This window comes from Aphelocoma coerulescens, chromosome 11, assembly GCF_041296385.1.
Source record: "Aphelocoma coerulescens isolate FSJ_1873_10779 chromosome 11, UR_Acoe_1.0, whole genome shotgun sequence".
Classification (NCBI taxonomy): domain Eukaryota; kingdom Metazoa; phylum Chordata; class Aves; order Passeriformes; family Corvidae; genus Aphelocoma; species Aphelocoma coerulescens.
Window position 1 is genome coordinate 8,119,886 of NC_091025.1, and position 23,478 is coordinate 8,143,363.

Sequence of the window (23,478 nt, forward strand, 5' to 3'; positions counted from 1 at the left end):
TGAATGTCACTGAGACCTATTTTCAAAGTACAGCAGCACCAGTTATATTTGATAATTATAAACATTTTATTTTTACAGTATAAAAATACAGGAACAAAATACTATACAGAAAAATATAAAGTTAAGTCGAGATCTTCTCAGGCCCATTTAAGACAAACAGGATCACATTGTGCAAGCCCCAAACTTCAGCAAATAAAATTATCCTGGCAGTTGAAATGGTGGCACACTCAATCCGAATGGGACAGCTGCTGCTCACCATGTCCAGAGGCAGAGGTGTGCCAAGGGATAACCTTCCAGCACAGGGAACTTGTCTTGCAGCTTCCAACATCCTTGCAACTTTGACTTTGTTACACATAAAATGGAACTGAAGTCCCGCTCCATGACCTGACCTGGAGATGAACGCCCCAGCCCTCAGAGTATTTACAGTAAGGTGCCACAAGCCCACCTGCCCACACACATCCCCGAGCTGTGATCCCACCCCAGGGGCTCACATTTACACAAACCAGTGGCTGCAGCACACTCACATAAACACAACTGGAAGCTCTCTCTGACCAGTTGTGAGCTGGAAACTGATTTATCAAGGCAAATGGTCAGTAAAAACAAGCTGATTAAATCCCTGAGCTTCCACTAGTTCCTCAAAACAGAAAAAAGCAAACTGCCCTATTGCCAAACTATAAAAGCAGCCAGCATTCTTTTCCAATGTACTGGCTGTTTCACTACATTCCTGTCTTTAAGAAAGAACACTGGGCTGCAGCAGCCAGCAGTACAAGAATCATCTCCCTCTTCTTTACCCGTACTTCTCCAGGACTATTTTCATTTTCCACAACCAAACTGTCCAAGTTTGCTTGCAGGTAAAGCAGGACGGAGAGACAGGAAAGAAAGCAGAGAATTAAGGAATTACAGTGCAAATTATATGCTCATGGAAAAAAACCACAAAGGAAAAAGGTTCTCTCTAGATTTTCTAAGCCTGTTCTCTCCATGGCCCCAAAACAGGATCCATCCTTGTTAGGGAATAACTGCGAACTGACCCTAGACCTTCAACAGAACATTGGGAGCACGTTCCCCACAGCAGTGAACTTGCCTTCACACTGCCTATCAGCAGTGCTACGAGATGCCTTTTCATCACCCAGTAATCACCGCAGGATTCCACAAGAAAGTGCAGTGGGAGTCTCAGGTCTTCAAGTTCCTCTTATTTTATTCATTTGTAGCAGAGATTCGAAAGTCCCTGTGCTGTATTCACAGTGGAAAAAAAAGTGCAGCAACACACGCTGGAGACACTCCAGGAATTACGGCTGTGCTGAGGCAGCTTGTGGAGTTTGAGTAAAAAAAACTGACAAAAGAAGAAATAAGGGCAGGCCTAAAGAGGAATACAGAAAAAGAAAGGAATTGCTCTGGGCACCAGCGCATCCCAGTTCCTCCCCACAGCCAGAAAGGTGCTGTAATGGATCCTGTCTCCTGTAAGCAGCAAGTGCAGGACTGAGCAGTTGTGTAGGGTTATCAGCAGCATATGTGGACAGTCTGTGGCAAGTGTAGGGACAGCTCACTGCCACTTGTAGATATTCACCATCTTCTCTGTCAGAGTAGCCAAGAGGTGAGTTTGGTTCACTTCCAAGGGGCAGATATCCAGCACAGGCAGGTCAGCTGGCAGCTTCTGCAGCAAGGAACCACTTCCAGCATCCCAGAGCTGTGGGAGGGACAGACAAGGTCAAGGACTGAGCCAGAAGAGACCTTCCTCTCTCCAGAAAAGATTTCCTCAGTTTAGTCAGAGGACACTTCCTCTACTTCCACACCCTGCTTGACTGGTCTTCAAACAGACGCAGCACAATGCCACCCTGACCACCCACTTTGACCCCACTCATGAGCTCTCATGCAGCCTGTTGTCCATCTTCTGCATTTAGGCTACTTTTCCATACAAAGGGCAACCCTTCTCCTCTTCTTCCCCATCATTCCTAAAAAGCCTGCATCCTTCTCCCACAGCACTTACCATGCTAGCTATCCCACAGAGCCTGTTACACCACTCAGAGGGCCCAGTTGTGCCACTGTGCCCAACCACATTCCCCTGGGGGACAACAGGGGCTCACTGCCTACATGCTCTTTGATAGATGGGGACCACAGGCCTTGGCTAAGACTTGGAATCCCATGCTATCAGAAGTTACACCTGCCACAGCAGTACAACAGACCAGCTAGCACAGGGGCAATGTGCATGACAAGACAATTACCACCAAATCACACCTATGCTGTGACTGATAAGGCTCCTCTCCTAAGAACTGCAATAAACCCTTACACCACAAGGAAAGGAGCAAGACATACCATAGCAGAATTGGATGCCTCATCACCAGCACACACAAAGACACTCCCATCATCCTCCGGGCTCTGAAAAATGGCATTTTTGGTCAGCAACTTGCAAGTGGGCCCAGCACTGAAAGTCTGAACCGGGTTAGAAGAACACACCACATCTTCAGAGGCCTCTGTCAGTGGGCTGCAGGTCAGTTCCATCATCACACAACGCACACATGGGTTATTTTTACCTGTGTAGTAGAAATAAAAAGGTAACTTTTGAAAAATGTACTCACAGATAGGCTGTGGGAATACAAGCAGCACCACCCTGCAGCTGCCTCCTTTTGCCCACCGCCAGTTTTTATCTGCATGAAGATGCTCACTGCTCTAGTAAGAGCAGGTGCTGTGTTTCTGCTGTGCCCACAGCACCAAAGCTGTTGCTGAGCTCAGCCCAGCACAGTGAGAAGCAGTGGGAAGAGCCCTGCAGACACACCCCAGTACGTACCAGGCCTGTACGTGGCCAGGCAGTGCCGTGTGTTGATCTCTGTTTGGAGATCAATGCAGCCTCCGGGTTCCAGGGGCAGGTGATGAGGCCGGTAAGAGTTGCCAGCTTTCTGTTCCCAAAAGCAGGCTCCTTCCAAGGTCCCAGCCAATATTCCGCCATAAGGCAGTGACGCTGAGGCCATCCGGGGCAGGTAGGACAGCGATACCATGGGGCACCTGGAAGGGTCATTGGCAAGAGTCAGTGCTGCTGCCAGCTGCAGCTCTGCTGGTATCCTGCTCGCTGCTGCAGAGCTCCAGTTCTCCAACTGCAGGGCCTAAGCAGGCTATGAGGATGGTCCTTCAAGCAAGGAGTCCCAATGAATGTGTCAAGTATAAATTAAATTCAACTTAACTACTGAGCCTTATGTTTTACAGAAGCACCAGACAGCACACATCAGATGAGCACAGTGTTTGATTCCCAGAGTATAAGAAACAGAAGCATCAGAATTTCACACCTCTTTGTGATTTGTCCTTTCAAAATTAAATACTAAACCCAGCTCCAAAACAAATTCAGCTCTTCTGTTTATGCTGCACCAGTGGGTCTACTTCTGACCCCTGTGTGCCTTAAAGCACAAGTGTTCGGCACATGCATAAGTTATATATATACATGATACAACTTTATGAGAGACTTCTCACATTTGTGCTAAATGTGAATTTTTGAATAAGAGAGTCACATAATACAATTTTAACGACTGCAATTGTTGCATGATTTTACTGAAAGAGTGATAAAGTTCTGGAATCATCTGCCCGGGGAGGTGGTGGAGTCATCATCCCTGGATGCGTTTAAAAAATGATTGGATGTGGCACTCAGTGCCATGGTTTAGTTGAGGTGGTGTTAGGGCATGGGTTGGACTCAGTGATCTTGAAGATCTCTTCCAACCTGGTGATTGTGTGATTCTGCGATTTATGGAAAAAGCTCTGTTTAACTTGATGTACATTAGTTGAGAGGAATGACAAATCCTTCTGCCATACCTGGACTTCTGAGGGACCAGTTCTTGGACATGAGAGTTTGTGTCTCTCAGATCATATATCATGATAGAGCCATTGACCAATCCAGCATAGACATAGTTTGTATCATCGAGACACCAGCAGCAGCTCCACACAGGACGACCAGCATTGTATGTCTGTACCACAGTGTTTGTTGCCAAGCTGCAGAAGAAAAGCAAAGTGTTGGCCAGTTGCACAAGCATCTACTGATGAGAAAACAGCATAGTTAAAGTAAGCTAATCCAGCTTTTTAAAGTCTTCAGACAAAAGCATCTCTCTTTAGATGTAATTCTCAACTCCTCCTTTACTCCAGGCATGAATCTAAAAACCCAAACAGAATAATCCCTTGGATATTGTCAAGTGATTTATAATTCTTCCAGGCCAATGCTTCTTTTTCCAGCTTGATCTTTGGAGACTGGGAGAGGAAATCCCACAGCAGGGTCTCAGCTGCCTTACTGGCAAAAGAAAGGTAAGTTACTTTTCTGGAAACAATCAGGAGAAGCAACTCTGGTGTAATCCCGTAATACCACATATTCCTGAGATCATAGGGCTCATCTCTTCAGATTACATCTCTCATTAATTATTTCCCCTCTTTTTACACAAGAGGAACAGTATTTATGCCTCAAAAGAATCCAATTTAAGCAAGAGTGAGACAGTGAGTGGGATGAGGACAGTTAAAAGCACATTTATAATATTAATTCTTCCTTCTACAAATCAAGTTTCTAAAGAAGAGGGGAGTCCACAGAGGGGCACAGCCCAGAAAAGCAGATGAAGTTGGTATCAGATCAGGACGTATTTGCAAAGGGCAGCATTGTCAACATGCATTTGCACACTGAGAACAGCAAGAGACAGAAGACTGCACTTATCAAAGTAACTCCAGATATCCTTTGTAACACATGTGCTTCTCCTTGGGGAAGGTGATAATGCTCGGGACTCCAGAGAAACAAGCAATTGCTCCCAGGTAAGTGTAAGGGCAACAACTACAAAGACCTAGCTGGTGAAACAGGGAGTTTGATATCAGAGCAGTGACTGGGTCAAAACAACAGGACCAAAAAAATCCCCAAAAACCAAAACAAACAGTGCTCTTTTAAACAACTGCAAGCCAGAGCAGGAGACATAAAGACATCTTGGATAATTCTTTTGGGGAGGATGACTATGGAATGAGTAACTAGAGAAGAAAGATGACCAAAGAAGGACTATTCTTTCAGAGGGAGACTGAAAAAAGTATGAAGATGCTGTTGAGACAAACACCTAACGCCAAGACATTCTGGGTTCAAGCACAAAAGCAAGAGGATCACAAGCTCTGATGCAGCCAGCCAGGCAGTAAGAGGCAGATGTGGAAGTGCCTAGTTCCTTGTTGCAGTGTCTGCTCACCCTTCAGATTAAACCATGAAAAGAATTATCAGCCTAATCAGTTAGAAGTCTGACTTCTTGACTTGAGCATCAGAGACAGTTTTGTTTACTTTTAACTAGTCTAGCAAACGTTTCAACATGGTTACAGGAAAGCAACATTCTGTACATTTTTGTTGCACGATTAAGTTCTCTTCATTGCTTCACTTGTAGGAAAGAATTGAGACTAATTAGTCAAACAACAGACACTTATCTTGCCTAACCCAATACTAACAGACAAATTGCACAGAGATGTTAATATAACTCAGAAAGAATCAATCAGCCAATAAAGTTTTGAAGCACTGTAAGATTAAGACTGAAGAGCAGCAGAGCAGCAAGAACACACGCTCATAAGCTGTAAATTCTAACAGGACCGGACACATTTTTCTCCCAGTCTCTGCATAATTAGTCTCCAACCTGCTGCTTTAAGTCTCTGCTAGCTCTAGAGAGCCTCTAATACATGCTCAACAATGCTGTTTATGCATTTCATACCCCAGATGAATTCCATGATCTGCAAGAAGTTTAAAATCAGAGAAACCAACATCACTGCAGGGAAGGAAGAGCCCAGCCTAACCACTCCTTATTTCTGCTTTATGTACAAGTTCCCACGCTTCACATTTCCCTGCATTAACAGAAAACCAAGTGGACAGTAAATGTCATGTCTATATGTTACACTTATTCTCAACACAAATGGCCAATCTGTGCTGAATTACCTGTTTTCCATGGGATAACTGCCAGAGAGAGGTTGCTCCATGACACCTCTACCTTAAAGATACAAAAGCATCAATAAGCCCTTCCCTCTGGTAGTTCCCACATGCAGGAAGACTATGAAGACCTGATCTCATCTTTGCAGGGTCTTTCAGAAAGCAGAACAGAAACCAGAAATCAGAATAAAATCCAACCCAACCTCTTGCACATGGCCAAACCCTGCAGGGACAGGCAGCAGGGCTCACCTGGTGAGTTTAAGAGTGCTGTCCAGGGCAGCAGAGAGCAGCAAACCATCTGCTCGAGTGCCGAAAGCCAGGCCCCGAATCTGTTTACTGTGGATGGGGATGTACTGACTGCTCTTCAGGTTGGCCAAGCTCATCATCTTAACACCACAACCTGCCACGGAAGAAGGGTAAAGCAGATTATTGCAAAGCAGCATATGCATAGAACTTGCTATTCTATGCCAGAACTACAAAAGTCTGCATTGAAGCCTGGGGTGGGACGACGATGTAAGTTATTTGCTGTTCTGGATTAAGAACTGCCACAAATCATTCTTTAATTCAAATGGCAACAAGGCTAAATCCTTAAGGATCCGAGCCAGCAAGAGCAAATTCAGTACCAGTGTTACAATTCTTGTTACAAGGCCTGTTGCTCTTTTAGCCAGCTTCTTCAAAGGCACTCTTGCCCAGATAAAGCCACACAGAGCAGGATTACATGGCTATTTAAGAGAACAAGCATCACAGCAAAGAATGGTTACAGGTGAACTTAACCTGTGTGCTACAGGAGTCACCACAAAGCCTCCATTCAGAGATTCAGTCCCTGGTTACAAATACCAGAAAAATGAGACCAGTTAAATGCGGAAAACCACTTTTTTATGCCTAGATAAGGCACATTAACCTCAAACCCATTAACCGAATAAAGTAAGTTTCATCAGTCAGAAAGCACTTTGCAAATAAGTGCTCTCAGACTCTTAATGCCATATCTACTGCACTGAAAAAGCCACTGGCACTGGTCCAGATGTCAGGTCACTGGCCCCTGGACATAACAATGAGACAAAACCAGGGCTGCCCGTGCCTTCTTGGCTTCCTATTTCCTCATTAGGAAACAGTGCTTTAAGCATTCATATTAAAAGGAGCTTGCTTTTGGTTGAGGTTTTTTTTTGTTTGTTTGTTTTTTAAGGGTACTGACAAATCAGCTGCATGTGTATCAATCCACCTACAATTTGGGAAGCAATGTTTCTCACTTAACCACTGGAAGCTTCTCTGAAGGCCCCACTGCCTAGCCCCTTCTTGCAGAAGTTCCACCTTTGCAAGGATTACCAAAGGTGCATGTGGCATTCCAGCAGGAGAGTGGAGACCCTCTGGTGGGATTCTGCCATAGAAGTGCCAGGGAAAACAAGCTCCTTTGCTAGACAGAAGCTACCGATGCAGGGGCCAGATGAACTATGGAGAGCCTCACAAATATTCTCAGTTTACAAAGCACATGTAAAGGCCAAGCAGAGAAGCAGGGAGCAGGGACAAAGTAGAAATTACATTAACTTTACTTATGAACCCCCAAATGTTGACTTGCTTAATTACCAGGAATAAAAGTAGATTGTGGAGAAGGCTGGGATACCACAAGACAACTCAGTGAGTCACAGTATGCCATTACTCTGCAGTTCCCAGTCTGAGACACCAAAAAAACCTTTTCCAAGTGGTACTTGCGCTGGCTTTGGCTGGAGGGGAGGCTGCCTGGGAGGCAGGTGCGGGAGCTGCCAGGTTGCTGCGAAGCGCTCACGTTGTACTGGGACACCAGAGCCTTCAGCTCCTGTGAAGAAAAAACCCAAAGAGCTTTAATGCATCACCAGCAGTGTAACCTTCTGCACTCTCTGCTTCAGGTGTTCCAACTGTACTTGTTCTCAGATAAAAGAGGGAAATACAGTCCCATTTCCATGCTGTTCCTGAAGTACTACATTTTTAAGTAAATGGCCTATGGCAGTGTGCAACACAAGCATTCAAATGCTGTGTAAATTCTGGCAGAATGTACTCAAAGTCTGTTATTGTATGTATTACACCCTGTGAAAGAGAGGACTCTTGGGCAACACATAAAAGCCAGTAACAATTATTACCAGATCAATGCTGTTTAGAAGAGAATGAGCTGCCAAGTATTGTGTGCTGCTAAACCACAAGAGAAAGTCAATTAAAACCATTTTCCAGAATTTCCAGAATACCCCATAAAAAAATAAAAGCCCAAGATTCAACATAAAGGGCGTTGCAGGAAACAAGTCAGTCTATTTAATAATGATGACCCTATTCTTGTAAACCCTGTGCAGCAAATTCCAGGAACGACACGACTCTCAAGAGCTCCAGTCCTGTTTTCTACCACCTCCCCTCTCTTCCTCCAGCTCAGTTGATGAACGCTCAAGGATACTCAGCAAAGGCACAGACAAGAACAGCTTCTATGAGGAACAAGATATTCCTTCAATTCTTTCTTCTGCTGAGATCATCAGGGGTGTGAGGTGGGAATGCAGGTAGTGGCACCAGCATATTGTGAGTCAACTAGAGGTGTCCCTTCCCAAAAAGCATTTTGACCGCCTTGTAATCCAAGGTCAAAAACAGACAATACAGGATCTCAAGGATATTTAAGAGGGAAGCTGCTGAAGGAAAATTGCTACTTGCTTTCTGTTGTCAGAGCAATGCAGGTTCTCCTTCAAACACTATGTAATCTTTAAACAATTAAGGGTCACAAGAATGATACTATGAATATATCAGTAATTGCAAGTCGGCCTCAATAGTGAACCAGCCACCACCACTTAACCCGCATCAAAGCAAAGGCAGCAGTTTTCAAAGAGGAGAGACCAAAGTTCAAGCTCTACATTAATAGTTATCAAGACCTATAACTTTTGGAAGCTGCTCAAGAGGAGAGCAGTTCTGACACTTTACAGAGGTCTGATCTGTTTGGCATCAAGCACATTCCAAATGTCCCAAGGGAATATTAAAAAAAAAAAAAAAAAAAGGAAGTTGAAGACTCCAGATAAGCCCTGAAGACTCCAGATAAGCCCATTAGAGCAAGAAAAGACAAAACAACCTGGGCAAGGAAGAAGGGGTGTGAGGGTTGTCAGGATGCCTATGATGAAAGCTGTAGCTTCAGGCTTAGAGTAAGCAGTCAGTGAAAACACAGGTAACTTAGAAGAAAATAACTTTTAATTAAAAATTTAATAAACTCATTATTTCTAAAAGGTGAGGGGAGGAGACTATGACTGGGGATCAGAAGTGATTAAAAATTATTTGTTGCTCTGGGGACCTTACAAAACTCTCCTTGTCACCTGCACTCAACATTCAACTTTCACACAAGTTATTAAAAAGGAAACCAGGCAATTAAAATTGCAAGGACTGTTAGAACAATGTTTACATTTAAACACAATGGACAAATCCAGCAGAACCAGCAGAACTGGAAGCACATTAGCAAGGTGATTAAAAACATTTGTGCTGCAGACAAATTCCACTAATTGTGCTCAACAGAACGTTCTGTTCATTATGTAAAAGCCTATACTTTCCTTTAAGATGCTTTGCAGGGTTTTCCTGATGGCTGCTGTCAACTAAAGGCCTTGAGAGCAGACTCCTCTCTCTGCACATGCTATGACTGTCTCTAGATTTCAGCTCGCCTTTGCAGTGATGAATGAACAGTCACACTGGGGGGAAAGAATGGGTTATACAGCAAAAGTCTTCCTGAGGAGCATGCAGGAGAAGCAGAAGAGCACAACGAATAGGAAAACCACCAGCTACAATACATTCAGAACAGTTTTGAGTATTAGGTTACAGCCCTAATAGCTCATAGGAAGCTTTCAAGACAAAGGCGGGTAACAATAACAGACATTCTCTGGCTGTTTCCCACAGAGCTCTTAGAGAAGCCACACCTGCCACCTCGCACTGCAGGGCCCCAGCTCTGCCTTTAATAGAGAAACACAGGACAGGACAACCTCAAGCTGTGGTGCAGCACTGCAGACATTCCACCTTGCACCTCCCTTCGGGGATCGGGTTCAAATTCAGGCTAAAGGACATGGAGCATTTTTAACCGGCTTCACTACAAACAACGGGAAGGAAATACCAGCTTTCACTTCCCCAGACATCAACTGGAGGTGAACACAGAGATCACAAAGATGAACAATTTTTATACAATAAAACAATTAGCCTAATATTTTTTCTAGAGGCATCGGATACACAAGTTTGTATTGATATTTTGCCATTCAATTTTTTTTGGATGCTCTGAAAATTCTATTTTAAAAAAGCTTTTCCATTACATCAAGCAATATAAACTGATCTCTGCAAGGCTCACAATTACATTTGCTTTGTTCTCCACAGCAGCAGGCACTCTCCCATAATTTCCCTGCCAGTCCTCCTCTTCCTGCTCCATACCCAAACAGAGCTACTGCTTCCCATGTGCAAAAATCAAATCTCCTACCCCAGCTGATCAGAAGGCAGAGATGGTTTGCTTATCATTAGCTACTTTTACTGAAAATGCTGGCAGATTCAGGAGGAGTACTGCAGTAGCTCACATCTCATTCCCAAGTTCTTTTTGCTCCTAAAGGAAAAACATTAGGTAAAAGTAAGGTGTCAGCAGCACTGGTTCCAAAAGACAAGCCTGAACCTCCTGTGGTGGTCAGGACACAGCTGAGCACAGCCCCCGCTCCTGAGGGCTTTCTTCCAGAGCTCTCCTCAACTTCAAGTTCCTTTTCTCATGTATTTTCATATAGCTAAAGACTCAAAAACCATCAATTTCATAGTCTCAATAACATTACATACTTCAATAACAAAGTACAATGAACAAGACCGTTAATGGGTACGAGCACGGAAAAAAGCATACAAACCTAAAAAAAGGTCATAACTAGTGCTGTGACTGCTGCTGGGCACAGCTCAAGAGCACTAGGAACAAAAAACCCTGAACAACCCAACGCTATACTGCAATCACCCAAACAGGGCTGGGCTAGAAACCTCCCAACCTAAATGTTTCTATGCAAATAGTTCCTTTACTATCCGGCTTCTCATAAAACAAGGAACTCATTAGGCATCTGCTCAAAATATAATCAAACAAGTTAAAGACTTATTGCAGACTTCCTGCTGACTTTTTTTGCTCCCCAGTATATTCTTTTACTTTCAGTTTATTCATAGTATAAACAAGCACCTTAAAATTGCTTCCAGCATTTGCATTAACCACTACAGCACAATGATGAATGCAGTATAAATACTGAAACAGAGCTTAAAGAACATGGGGTACTTAATCTTTATAACATGTGACTTCAATTCAGTTAGACTGGACACTCCATCATTTAACACCAAATGAATTGCAGGAAAACATGATGGACCTGCAGTTTCATCTTACTTGCATTTTTCTTAAGCCGAAGTTTGAAGTGGACCAATTTTCTTATTAGTGATGATGAGCATATGGCTTCATGCAGGAATTCAGGGAACTTATAAAGCTTTATCTTATGTAACACAGGAAGACCTCAGCAAAGAGGATGTTGTTTAATGTACAGATATGAATAGCCAAGACTATAAAAAAACACCCAGGAATAAAGAAAAGCATAAAATAAAGCAGGCTGCTAGACAGTGAGAGGATATAATCTGCCTCATACAACAAAAAGTAGCAAACCGGCAATGAAACAGGCTCTTGGAAAACCTAGCACTGGTGGAATACACCCCCTTATTCACAGCTGGAAGCACTGGCAGAGTCCATAATTTATAGGAATCCTGCAAAAGCAGCTGGGATGGGTTACAAAATATCTCAATATTGCATAAGGCAGAAGGAAGCAGTCATTTAACAACCCATCATTTATAGTCAGTAATTTGTGTTCTAAGAGGTGCCTCTCAGCAGCTGCTCAGCCCATGTACAGAGCCTCCTGTATTGACAGGCCAGGTCCCAGGGTACCAGAGGGTGCAAAATGGGAATGTTGACTAACCTTCGAAAAAATCCAAACCCCTAAGGATTTTTGTTGTTTTCTTTTGATTTTGCAAGTAGCCATGCCTCTTCACAAACTGCTTCTCAAAGCCTCTTGACTAACTAGTGATAATAGGTTGTATTACAGGTTTACTACAGAGATTTCCAAAGCTTGTTTTGATGCAACTACAAGAAAGATGAGGAGAGTAAGTCTAGTTTTTATTACCATGCCTTTCTAGGCACCACTAAACCTGAGGAGGAACCTGCAACATCGGCAGCCAAACAACTCTACTGCTGGGCTGCAACTTCAATTAAGTAATAAAAGCACAAAAAAAGTCAGTGTTTTTGTAGCACACATGAATATTCCAGCACGGGATGTTTTTACCAGCTTGGAATGATTCACCAATTGAGATTACTAAATCTTGCTGATTGTTAAAACTGGAATCCTATCTTCTCTAAGGGAACATGGAAAAGGCAGGTTGAAGAGAAAGAAGTCCTCCGTGCATTTGTAGCATGAGACTCACCTGAACTTGCTTGCGGAGTTTGCTGCATTCATCTGTCAGAACCTGGAGCTGGAGACGGCTCTGTGCAGATTCCAGCTCTGCCTGTCTCCGCAACATTTGCTCCTTTTCTAAAGAGCTGGAGGAAGGAGAGAAAAGCAATCCTTAGGACGAGGTATTATCTAGGATGCTTTTCTGGGCTGTCAGTTCCTGCCCTCTGACTTCATACCACCAGCCCTGTTCACGAAAATCCACAAGTGACAGAAAACCTGGTATTGCACTAACCCAATACATTCACCTTGAGTTATGCAATTGTTCTGAATGACTCACTCAAGTATTGTTCCAACAGACTTTCTCCTCACCCTCTCCAAAAGGATTAATTTAGTAGAGGAGAGTGAAAGAGAAATCAATTTTCTTTCCCTACAGAAACACTTCAGCAAATCCTATACCATCAATGTCCATGTAATACACTGTGTCAGTAACACAGCACATCATAGCATAACTATACACAGCAAGATCTTAAAGCTTGTCTCTACTACCAGTAGCTAATCTTGTATTTCAGGAAAATATATCTGTACCAGAAGAAATGATACAGATAAATTCTCTGTGAATGCCCATAAAGAAGCCACACTTACTACCTCACCTTAAGCCCAAAAGTGCATATACACCATGTAGCAGCAGCACTTTTGATAAGTTACTTGAATTTTTTTCTCTTTCATACAGGTTTACATGAACGAATAACTAAACTGGGGAAAGAAACACCAACAATCCTTAAAATTAGCTGTACACTTGGTCTGCGTTGCCCACTGCATTCCGTACTGCAATATTCCAGTTATTTCTGTTGTTCATATGCAGGGGGCTCTAGCTTGCCTAAGTATTTTGCAAATGCACAGACCTAGCCTTGCGTGTTCCAAAGCACAGAACTCTGTCATTTCCTCATAGCTTTTTCATGTGATTTTTTTTCCCTGCAGAACAAACAGGTGAAATGCCTATTTAACCACCACAAACACATTCTTTATATAAGTACCCAGAGCCTGGAGGCTGGTGAGTTTTCTGAATGTGACAAACAAACCTCATGATCTTATACTTAATTCAAGACTACGTGCAAACAATACTGATGCATGCACACACACATCTGTGCTCCACTCGTGGCTCTGTGCCACAAGGCAGCCACTGCCAGCAGCTCCATGGACTCACAGGCAGTCACTGCTCCCTGCCTTTCAACAAAAACAGGAGGCAGAGGAAGGACATGGCTAGTGGGGAAGGGCTGCAGGAGGGCCTGAGACACAAGCAAAAGTCAGACAACCACCTCTCCATGAGAGATAAGATTTACGCACCAAATGCCTTCTATGCTTCTGAAAAACATGTTATATATCATTTATTTTTGTGTTAATCCAGTAAAAGAAGCATGACCCTTCTAAAGGTACACTTCAAACACCATCAGGCTGTGGCAATCTGGAGAGAAGGGAGATTCTTCCCTTCATGACTGTTACTCCGCAATCATTTCTGATCTATAATTACCAGGATAGCAAGGTTTCTGTTGAAAGACTGCCTTGAAAGAACAATGGTATAGTTGTAGACAGGTGAAGAGACCCCAATTAAATTCTATTCAACACAAGACTCAGAAGAACTCAGATATCTGCAGCCTTTTAATTTCAGAATAGTATCTGTGACAGCATCTTACTGAAAATAAATGAGTCCCCATTTTCATACCTGCTTTTCCTTATTTCAATACAAAGTCTACATTTAAGTTGGAAAGGAAGTGGAGTCATAGTAATGCTTGCTGACCTTTTTGCAAGTAAAACTACATGAAGAGTTTGACAAAGCAAGATGGAAAGTGATTCATACGAGGTATTACTCTGTTTAATGCATGCAGAAAAGATGGTAGAAAAGGTCAGCTATTCACCCTCCTTGCATTCCTAACGATGCCTTGCTTTTCCTATCTAATGATGAATTAGCAATATACAGCTTTTTGGCGTCAACTCTGCGTGTTCTCCCATGATAACATTTCAGGATACAGCACAAAATAGCTTTTGCTGTTTCAGGGCCACAAAATGCAAACTCAAGAATTCTGTTCCAAAAGAAAATTAAAACGTGCAACACAGCAAGGCCTTGGTTCTTTAAGTCAGCTACACTCCTGATACACCCCAAGGGAATAAACAAATTGCTTTAGGTAATACAGGAAATGAAAGCATGAAGTAGAAGCCAGAGTGCAGCTTTCAGTGCCAGGTGCCTTTCGGTGGAGACTCCGTACCTCCTCATGCGCTCCTGCTCACTGGTATCCAGAGCTTTCAATGTGCGGGCGTACAGGATCACGATGTCAGAACGCTTGGCCTTCTTATTGCACTGAAATCAAACACAAGTTCAGTTCATCTACAGGCATTTAACTATGCAAACTATGCATCCCTGTGAGTCCCTAGGTATTGTTTTATTTAGCTTCGAAGGGAGGGGGGCTTCCACCCTTTGTTTGGAAAACAAAGCCACAAACACACAGCATGTTTGCATGATGCTCCCTCATACAGACACCAGAGCTCTAACCAGGGCTACAACAACAGTTTAAGTTGCATATCCTATTGTACCTTTAATAATCCACCTCCTCGCTTCCCACTAAATGTATTCTGCTAATGCACCAGCAAGGCAGCACAGTCAGGTACGTTCCAGGGACAAAAAACCCCAAATCAGACAAAGAAGGGAAAACAAGAAGATCTGAAACAAAACACCAGCCCAACTTCGGGTTTGAAAATACCAAGACTTGCTGCTTGGCCAACAGACAAGGATTTAGGAACCCCTGAGTTTACTCCCCACTATTACTTCTGTCCTATATTCCTTTTATCAAGTTCTACAGGTCCAAATCCATAAAAGTGTTCCAATGTTGTATGAAACACTGACATCTCACTGATTTCTGTGACACACAGAGGGTCAAATATGTCAATAATTTTGTGCATCTAGCTGCAACCATTTAGTACTTTATCTTCACCTTAAAAAGAAGGAAAGTTAGAACTTGCAGATGCCATAATTTCTTCCAAGTTTATTGTTTTGCAAATATTCTTTGTTGATGAGAAAAGAGGCACTGAATACTCAGATTGAGTAACCTCTGCTAAACATTTAATTACCGTGTGTGCTTCAAATGCAGAATTCTCTATTACTTTGGAGCACAAAGATATCACAGGCAGTAGTTTCAGAGCAGACAGCCTCCCTCCCTCTATAAAGAACTGCCTTGCAAAGCAATAAATGGCTAAGACAGTTTTCCTAGCAGCCAGCAGCTGCCACTGGCAGGATCAGGAATGCTGCAATTTCACAGTAACTTGCACTCAAGCCACTTAGTATACAGACCATGCACAGCAACTCCGGGCTATTCAACCAGAGAACGCCCAGTTGTAAAGGACAGAGACTGAAAATGAAGGGAAGATGATTCAGCTTCAAAGATCTCTCCAGAGCAAGTTCTCCCAGGAACTTTTTAGTATTTATATCAATGGAAAAGAAAGAGAGAGCAAGCAACACTTGAGATGTTAGTGTTCAAGAAGAAAGCAGTCACAAAATTCCAAAGAGTAAAGGCGCCCAGCAGGTCTCTCAGAATTCTGGGCCCGAAGTGGGGGAAGAAAAGCTTACACAGCATTGACAGGGGTAAGAAAAATCAACCTTGGGGCTTTGCTATGGCAACAAGGATTCTTTAGGTTTAGTCATAGCACATTAGGACATAGCACACTTCAAGAGGAAGTTTCTCTTTGAGAGGAGGGACTCCTGCAAAGTCAAGCAAGAACATGGAAGTTCTCAAAATGACAAAGCCAAAGAAACCCTGGGCTTCCAGTCACCGACTCAGAAAGCAGCAGTACTGAATCCTATTTACAAGGTACTTGTGACCTATTTTTGGTCAACATTCCTTCATGGAAAAAAGGAATAAGGAATGGGAACACATCACAGAGAAGTGTAGACCTCATTGAAGATCAGTTAACCATGGAAAGAAAGCTGGAAAGAAAACCTTCAAAAGCTGATTTACCACTTGCAAATTGACATTAAAGGATGTAACTTGGTTCTCAGTTTGCTCTCTGCAAGCTTCCTAAACAACCTGGTCCTCTTAAAGGTTACAAAAGCAGATGCAGTTCAAAACAGAAGACTAATCAACTGAAAACTAAATTAGATGATCTTTAGGGTCTTTTCCCACCCTAACCATTCTGTGGTTCCAAAACAGTTCTCAGACATTTCTTGTCCAATAACGTATTCTTTATGCTTAGTTAATTGCTTCTAGGAATCCATCTGCTATTTCCATTCCAGGTGGTTCTCTCCAGGACTAGAGTGGGGCATTCTGAAACCATTTCTAAGTCTAGCACTTCAACTCAAACTTTTGCATCTGCTACTCACAAATACTCTACTTCAGGGAGAAGATCCAAGTCATAACCTATCCTTTAAAGTACCACTAGTTGTTACTGGCCTAATAACATCAAAATAATGGTGGGGTTTATTACTTCTGAGGCACAAGTTAGGCACCCATAGTGAGTGCTTTAAGTGCTTTCCAGTGCACATAAACACCCATTTTACCTGAGGGCACTTCCCTGCCTGTCCCTTGAGCCACCTCTCAATGCATGTGTAGCCAAAGAGGTGCCCACACCGCAGCGCTGACAGACGGTGGTCCCCAGCATTGGTCCACTGCTCAAAGCAGATTGCACAGGTATCTCCTTCCTCCTCATCCAGAGCTGCAACAGGAACTGATGGCCCCAGTTTCTTTTGTGGAGTTGTCTAGAATTAAAAATTAAAAAACCAACACAACTGTTTTAGAAAATGTAGCCTTTATCATATATAATCTGTCTCCAAAAGCATTTAGTTCACCTTACTTGCTTTTGCTGGACTTCAGCTTCATCTTCAAGACTTTCATGCTCTGCAGAAGCTTGAGGTGGCTCTGCTTGGACCTGACTGGAAACTAAAGAAAGCATTACTTAAATGAACTGATTCATAATGAGGGGAAAAGCAGTTTTCCTGCTTTGATCTGAAATCATCAGGGCACAGGTTAAGTAGTGACACAGCATAGGTTACATATAAAGCTTCAGATCAGTGCCCTGGACACAGCCTGTGTGTAAGGCCTTCTATACATTGACAGTAGTGCCAAAGAATTTTATGTTTTCTTTTCTGAAAAGCTACAGAATTTCTGAAAAAGAAGAGACCTTTTAAGGACAGAAATTGTTACCAGAATTTTCTGACCTGCACAAAACAAACAGACCTGATCTATAGTCAGGCTGATGTAAGGTTATATCCCTGCATCATTATGCCCTGAGAAAGACAGATACCAATATGCAGAAGTTGTTTTGCCAAGGGATCTAAGCATGCATATTTCATGTGCCAAGAAAGCATTTCCCGCATGCTGGCTGTCCATTCACTCTGACTTCAGCAGTTTTCCAGCTGGTAATTGTCTGAACTACCAATTCTACTGGTATTCTCCCTATGTTTTTGTGGTGGGCCTCTGTCAGCCCATCTGTCGGAGGCACAGGCACACTGAACTGCTACATGGGGATCACCATCACTAGCATAGTAAAAAAGGAGCAGAAATCACTGACTCCACTCTAGCTCCTTACAAAACAAGAGTTATTAATCACATTTAGTAATCAAGGCAGATACTTTCCATCCAGTGGAAGTATTACCTAACCCTGGCTAATGTCAATAACGTTTTCAGCCTCTGTGGTTCTGGGCTGTAAGAGGAGCCACTGGCTTATATAAACAACAAGGGAATTCCAGAAAATCCAACAGAGAGCATATGTTCATACAATAATATACAGCACTTAACAGCTTGAGCTCCTGTCACATGTAAAACTAGCCCAGAGCAAGCAGAATAGACCTGTTCAAAAGACACCTCACAGACATTATCTTTTTTTAAAAGGGTATGAGGTAGGCTGGCCAATCCAAACCAAAACTGAGGGCAGAGAGTAAATCATAAGGACATTCCTCAGAGACTGAAGTAAAAAGATATCCTTATTCTTGTATTCTCTGGGCATCAATAACCTTGACTAGCAAGTTAACTATTTGTCACTCTTACATGTGACAAACTGTGTATGTTCATCACAAACAATGTCACTGAAGTGTGTCAGCCTGTGAACATGAGTTTAGATAAAGAATTGTGCGACAGAAAGAGATGAGGAAAGAAAAACAAAAAGTACCTCCATCTCCTCAGCTAAGAGTCAAAAGTTACAGGAATGAAAGTCAAACTGAAGCAGATTGAAATCTCAAATAATTTAAAAATACTGAATCAATCCTTCTCCGAAAGCCCTTACTGATGTTCAAATTGTGACCTGATGCCTTCAATAACGCTCCTTGATAATATGTAACATCGGAAAGATGGCAAGCAATAATCTCTAAATTCAAGTTACAAATAATCCTGGAAATGTTCAGAATAAGTAGCAGTCTGCAAACAGCAAAACATTATTTAACATTATGGTAGCAATCACCCATTGCTGCTGCTGCTCCTAGGAGCTGCTTGCCAGGACACCGTGTGGCAGCAGCCTGCTCCTGTCAGCTGTGGGCACAAAGATCTCTGAGCACCGTCTGTTGTGAAGCTCAAAACAATTTCCCTGCTGAGTTTTCAAACAGCAAGAAAAGTGTCTGAAATCAGTCTCTACACAGCTCCAATACTGCACAAACCTCCTGAGCTTGCTGCTGGAGGTGTCTCCTGGGCTGATGGTAACAGTGGTGCTGCTGCCTCCACTGCTTCCTCCTCCTCCTCCGAAGTGCTGCTGTCAGAGTCACTCACTTCTACTATCTCGTCTGGGCGCTGTTCCTGGGTGTCCCTCGCAATACGGGGGGGCTCCAGGTGTGGAACTGGTCCTGCAGCTGGCTCTTGGGTCCTGCTGAGTTGAAAGTAATGGTCCAGTGCTGCCCTGAGTCCAGAAAAGCAAGAAACAAAAGCTACAGTCATTTCAGGTTAGCTAAAGTCTCAGCATGTTTCTCCATGAATGTTTGCAGGAAAATTCCCAGGCTTTGACTGCAGCAGGAAGATGTCACAGTTATCAAGTCAGGCCTTCTCTGGTAGGGGGGCAGTCACATAGGATAGCCCACTTTGTGAGCAACAGTGAACAATCAGCAGGAACAGCAACAATTCATTTCGCTCAGTTCAAAGAAAATCTTCTCATTACAACGATACTGCCTTTTTGGGGGGGGAAGAAGGGGATGGTGGGGTTGGAGAGGCGAAAAGCAAAGTAGTATCATTCACTAGTAAGCCTAAGGAAACTCCTAATCTGTCTCTCCAACCCTAACTCAGCCCTGGTTTCTGGAGCCACTGGTACTATGAAATGCACAATGCTTGCATTGACTACTCTGTGTCTAGTTTTTCTACTTTCTCTCTTCTTTTCTACTGGAACTTCATCCCTAGATAGAAACATCCTCTCCCCCCATCAGTTCAGCTATCATCTCAATTATCCTTCAGATTCAAAAGAGTTTCTTGGGTTGCCTTCCAGCCCTCACAACTACAGTGACCTTCACAGGCAATCAGAGGGCAAATAACACAGTGGTGTTTAATCAACTCGGAGGAGAGGAGCTCTTGGTCTCACTGAATTTAAAAGAAATGGTTCAGCTAATTATAATTTCACCCTTGGCATGTACAAAAGCTAGAAAGATGAGACAAAAACCAAATAAACTAGAAATTGGGATTTCTTTCTGGCTGGAGAACAGCCCCACTCGCTCCCTTTTAATCCCATCAGAAATGGTATTAAATAGACAGGATTTTTTATTTTGTCTGAAAGTAAAACAAAAACAAAACCAAAAAAAAACAACCAAAAAAACCCTACAGAAAAATATCAGTTTGTATGTTTGTGAAAGTTTCTACAGCAACTGTCACCAAAAAAATGTAATCAGGCAGTCCTCAAATCAAAGGTGAAATGCAAATCAGAGCACAAGCTCCACTGAGCTAAATGCTGGCTAGAACTGCCAAGAGTCAGCACTGCTGCAGGAATCACGGACAGGAATCTGGCTGCGCAGAGGGAACAGTAGCAGCAGAAGCTCTGCAAGCAAAATTGAAAATGTAGAAGGGCTCAGAAGTCAACACCACCCCCGCCAACACATGAAACAGGGGGACTCACTTAACAAGGGCACAGAAGACACCAGAAGCTGCTGTGCTATTACTTAGCTGAAAAGGTAGGTGAGGTACCCTGGATTTGGCCCCAGCCACACACCTGGGCTGGGCTCTGTAAGCCAGGAAGCAAGGCAGTTTTAGAACTGGCGCTGGACCCAATCAGAGGGCAGTTCAGACCCAATTTCCCTTCTGCTTTACCTGGCACTGCTTGTCCTCTGGGAATCACCAATTCTCTGCTGCCTGCGAGCTCTCCTCACTTGCGGACGCTGTGTGAGCTGTGGCACAGGCAGTGGTTGGTAGAGATCAAACACCCCTTGCAGCCTCTGCAGCTCACTGGGGGCCACAGCAGGATTCGGCGGTGGGTCAGGCTCTGCTGCTGCTTCCCTTGTTGTACCAGCATTGGGTGTGGCAACAGCATCATCAGCAGGAAGGGCTGCAGTGCTGCCTCCTCCTTCACCCAGCACGGGAACGTGGGACGAGAGCACTGCGTGACCAGAGGGCTCTGGAGCAAGTGTCCGGAGGGTCTCCACCGAGTAACCAGCCACTGGCTGGAGATCAACTTCCATCTCTTCTTGAGCCATTTCTGCAAAGAGTTGAAGAAAACTAGGATTTACTTCTAAGTGTAGCCTGATGGTAGCAAGAACCAGGTATAGCACTCAGTGACTACAAAAGCTTTTAGAATTCAGAGTCAAGAGAAAATTTGTCCTTTGCAGCAGAGCTTAGCCACAAGTCAATACACATATGTGAGCTGGCAGCACCCTCCCAGAGTCCTGGGCTCAAAGTCTTTGGCTTGACAGCAGCTAGCACCAGAGGCACATTGCAAAATCAACTTAAATAAGCATGTGGATGAGTACGTAAAGTTAATGTTTTCTCGCTGGCATCATTTACTTGCCAAGTACATTCACATTAATCTTGAAGAACAGTAGGAAATATCTGAGAGACTCTCCCTGGTGAGCAGCAGTGCACAAGCACTGACAGATACAGCCAGAAACAACGACACAGTCCTTTGCTGCACTGCTCTCAGGAGGTGGGCTGACGTTCAAGTTTCTTCAAATAAAATTCCCTTATCATAAGAGATCACTGTGACCCTTACCCAAAGCTCACTGAACAGCCCTTCAGGTATTTACCAACACCAGGCAAACCCAGAAAAGGCATGACAGCAGAACACGTGACTGAGACACTATTGGTACGAAGTTATCTGCAGCATCAGCATTTGTGGATCCACATCCAGCCCAAGACTGGATAAACATGAAATTTGCAATAAAACTGCAAATATATTATTAAGATGGTTGCCCTTCTACATCTTTGGCATATGGATTTCAGGTTACCTCCTGAGCACGAGTACTATCTTAGGGTTTGAAGAAAAACAGGAGACAATAGTTTGTGTATCACTAATTCTTATGCTGCTGTCAGCCACCAAATTAAGAGCACTTTAGTCACACTGTTCTTACAACACAAAAAAGTTCAAGATTATTTCATTGATTGAATGGACAGATGCACCAAAACTCACAAAAGTCCTTTATTGGAAGAGGTGTGTGGATTAAATTCTGCAAGCTGCTGGAAGTCATTCACATTCTCCAAAAAGTACTTAGGCAATCATAAACCTGAAAGGCATTGGGAATTGCAGACCTTTAGCACTATTTAGAAGCCCAAAGCACACACCAAAACTTACCCAGCTAGGGATGCACAAACAGACCAAAGGCCGGTTGTAGTATAAAAAGTAGCTAAAAAATGTATACAAGTATTAATAAAGGAGGATATACTAAAGCTCAGATATTTTTATAGACCTCTTAAGAAATTCGAACTTATGAAATTTCATCATTCTTATCCTAATTAACAATTCAGCCTAAGCTAGGCCAGAAATAGATGTTACCACCTCCCACCAGAACAGCTGCATGGCCAAGACATAGTAATGTTCAACAATCAAGTACTGCATCTCTAGCATTATGTTCATGAGAGAACTGCCACCTATACACATAATAAACCCTTTATTTGCACCATACCTAGAATCATGATGTTAAGGGGTTGGAAGAGATGGGTTAAAGATACAATCCCAACCCCCCCTGCCATGGGCAGGGACCCCTCCCACTAGACCAGGTGGCCCAAGGCCTTATCCAGCCTGGCCTGGAGCACTTCCAGGGCTGGGACATCCACAGCCTCCCTGGGCAACATGTTCCAGTGCCTACTTTAACTGTGAGATTTATAAAAACGTCAATACTGGCATTTTCACGGTTAAATCTTGGAATTTGGTCAAGGGAGCAGTGCTTCCTCCAGCCAGACAGCTGCCTACCAGGCAGCCCCGGGAAGTGCCCGCAGACAGAGGGTCTCCACAAACGGGCTTCCTGGGCCCAAATGAGAAATTCCGAGCACTTCCAGAAGGCAGAGCTTGGCTGGCAGCCTCAGGGCTCGCACCCGAGGGCTGAAGGCTGAAGCTGCAGCTTCCCCTTTCGGAGGGCACCCAGGCCCCCTCCGCACGGCCCGCAGGGGTTCTGCCGTACCTGCTTTAGCATGAAATTAACAACAACAACAAAAAAAACCCGAACACGACCCAAACGAAACACGCGCTCCACAAGAGGGGGTTCTCTACCGGCTTTTTCACAGAGCTCGCATATTTTAACTACGAACCCGCCGCAAAAAAGGCACGGGAGCGGGATATCCCCCCTTCGGCAGCTGTAGGCAGCCCGAGCGCTCGGGAGGAGCGAGCCGTGCTGGAGGACTCGGCCCGGGCCCTAGGGGATCGAGCTGTGCCGGAGTCCCAGCCCGGCACCGACCCAGACCAACCCACCCTGGCACCACCACCCCCCTCTCACCTCCACGGGGCCCAGCCGCCCGCTCGAGCGCCGCGCCGCCCCGCCCCCGCCGCCCGATTGGCTGGCCACGACGCCCGCCCCTGCTGCCATTGGGTGGGTCGGAGCCGTTCCCGCCTTCTCATTGGCCAGTCGCTCTGTCCGTCTGTTCAACGGAACTGGGGGCGACCTGGCGAGAAGCAGGGAGGTAGGGCCTGCTCTGATTGGTCAAAGCGCCTCTGGGGAGGCCGTCTGATTGGGCAACGAGGCCCCTGACGGCCATAGGGGCGGGACAAGAGTGGGCGGGGCGAGTTTTTATTGGAGGA

The 23,478-nt window shown here is 44.1% G+C and overlaps 1 protein-coding gene across 6 annotated transcripts; it reads right to left on the reverse strand.

Annotated features, from left to right (window-relative positions):
• Positions 1–42: 42 nt before the first annotated feature.
• On the reverse strand, positions 43–23,232 carry RFWD3 (ring finger and WD repeat domain 3). Of its 6 annotated transcripts, XM_069026824.1 has the most exons (15): positions 22,992–23,063; positions 21,877–21,970; positions 20,565–20,949; positions 18,941–19,176; positions 17,146–17,231; positions 16,853–17,050; positions 14,571–14,662; positions 12,341–12,455; positions 7,481–7,709; positions 6,149–6,299; positions 3,793–3,969; positions 2,783–2,997; positions 2,452–2,528; positions 2,311–2,373; positions 43–1,684 (listed from the first exon to the last, which is right to left on the reverse strand). In XM_069026824.1, the coding sequence occupies exons 3-15, from the start codon at positions 20,945–20,947 to the stop codon at positions 1,541–1,543; spliced, it is 2,166 nt and encodes a 721-aa protein (XP_068882925.1). In that variant the 5' UTR covers positions 20,948–20,949; positions 21,877–21,970; positions 22,992–23,063; the 3' UTR covers positions 43–1,540. The 6 variants fall into 6 exon arrangements, with proteins under 6 accessions (XP_068882925.1, XP_068882923.1, XP_068882921.1 ...); XM_069026822.1 differs by lacking the exon at positions 22,992–23,063 and adding an exon at positions 23,177–23,221 and having other exon boundaries at positions 2,311–2,528; XM_069026820.1 differs by having other exon boundaries at positions 2,311–2,528.
• Between the last annotated feature and the right edge of the window lie 246 nt (positions 23,233–23,478).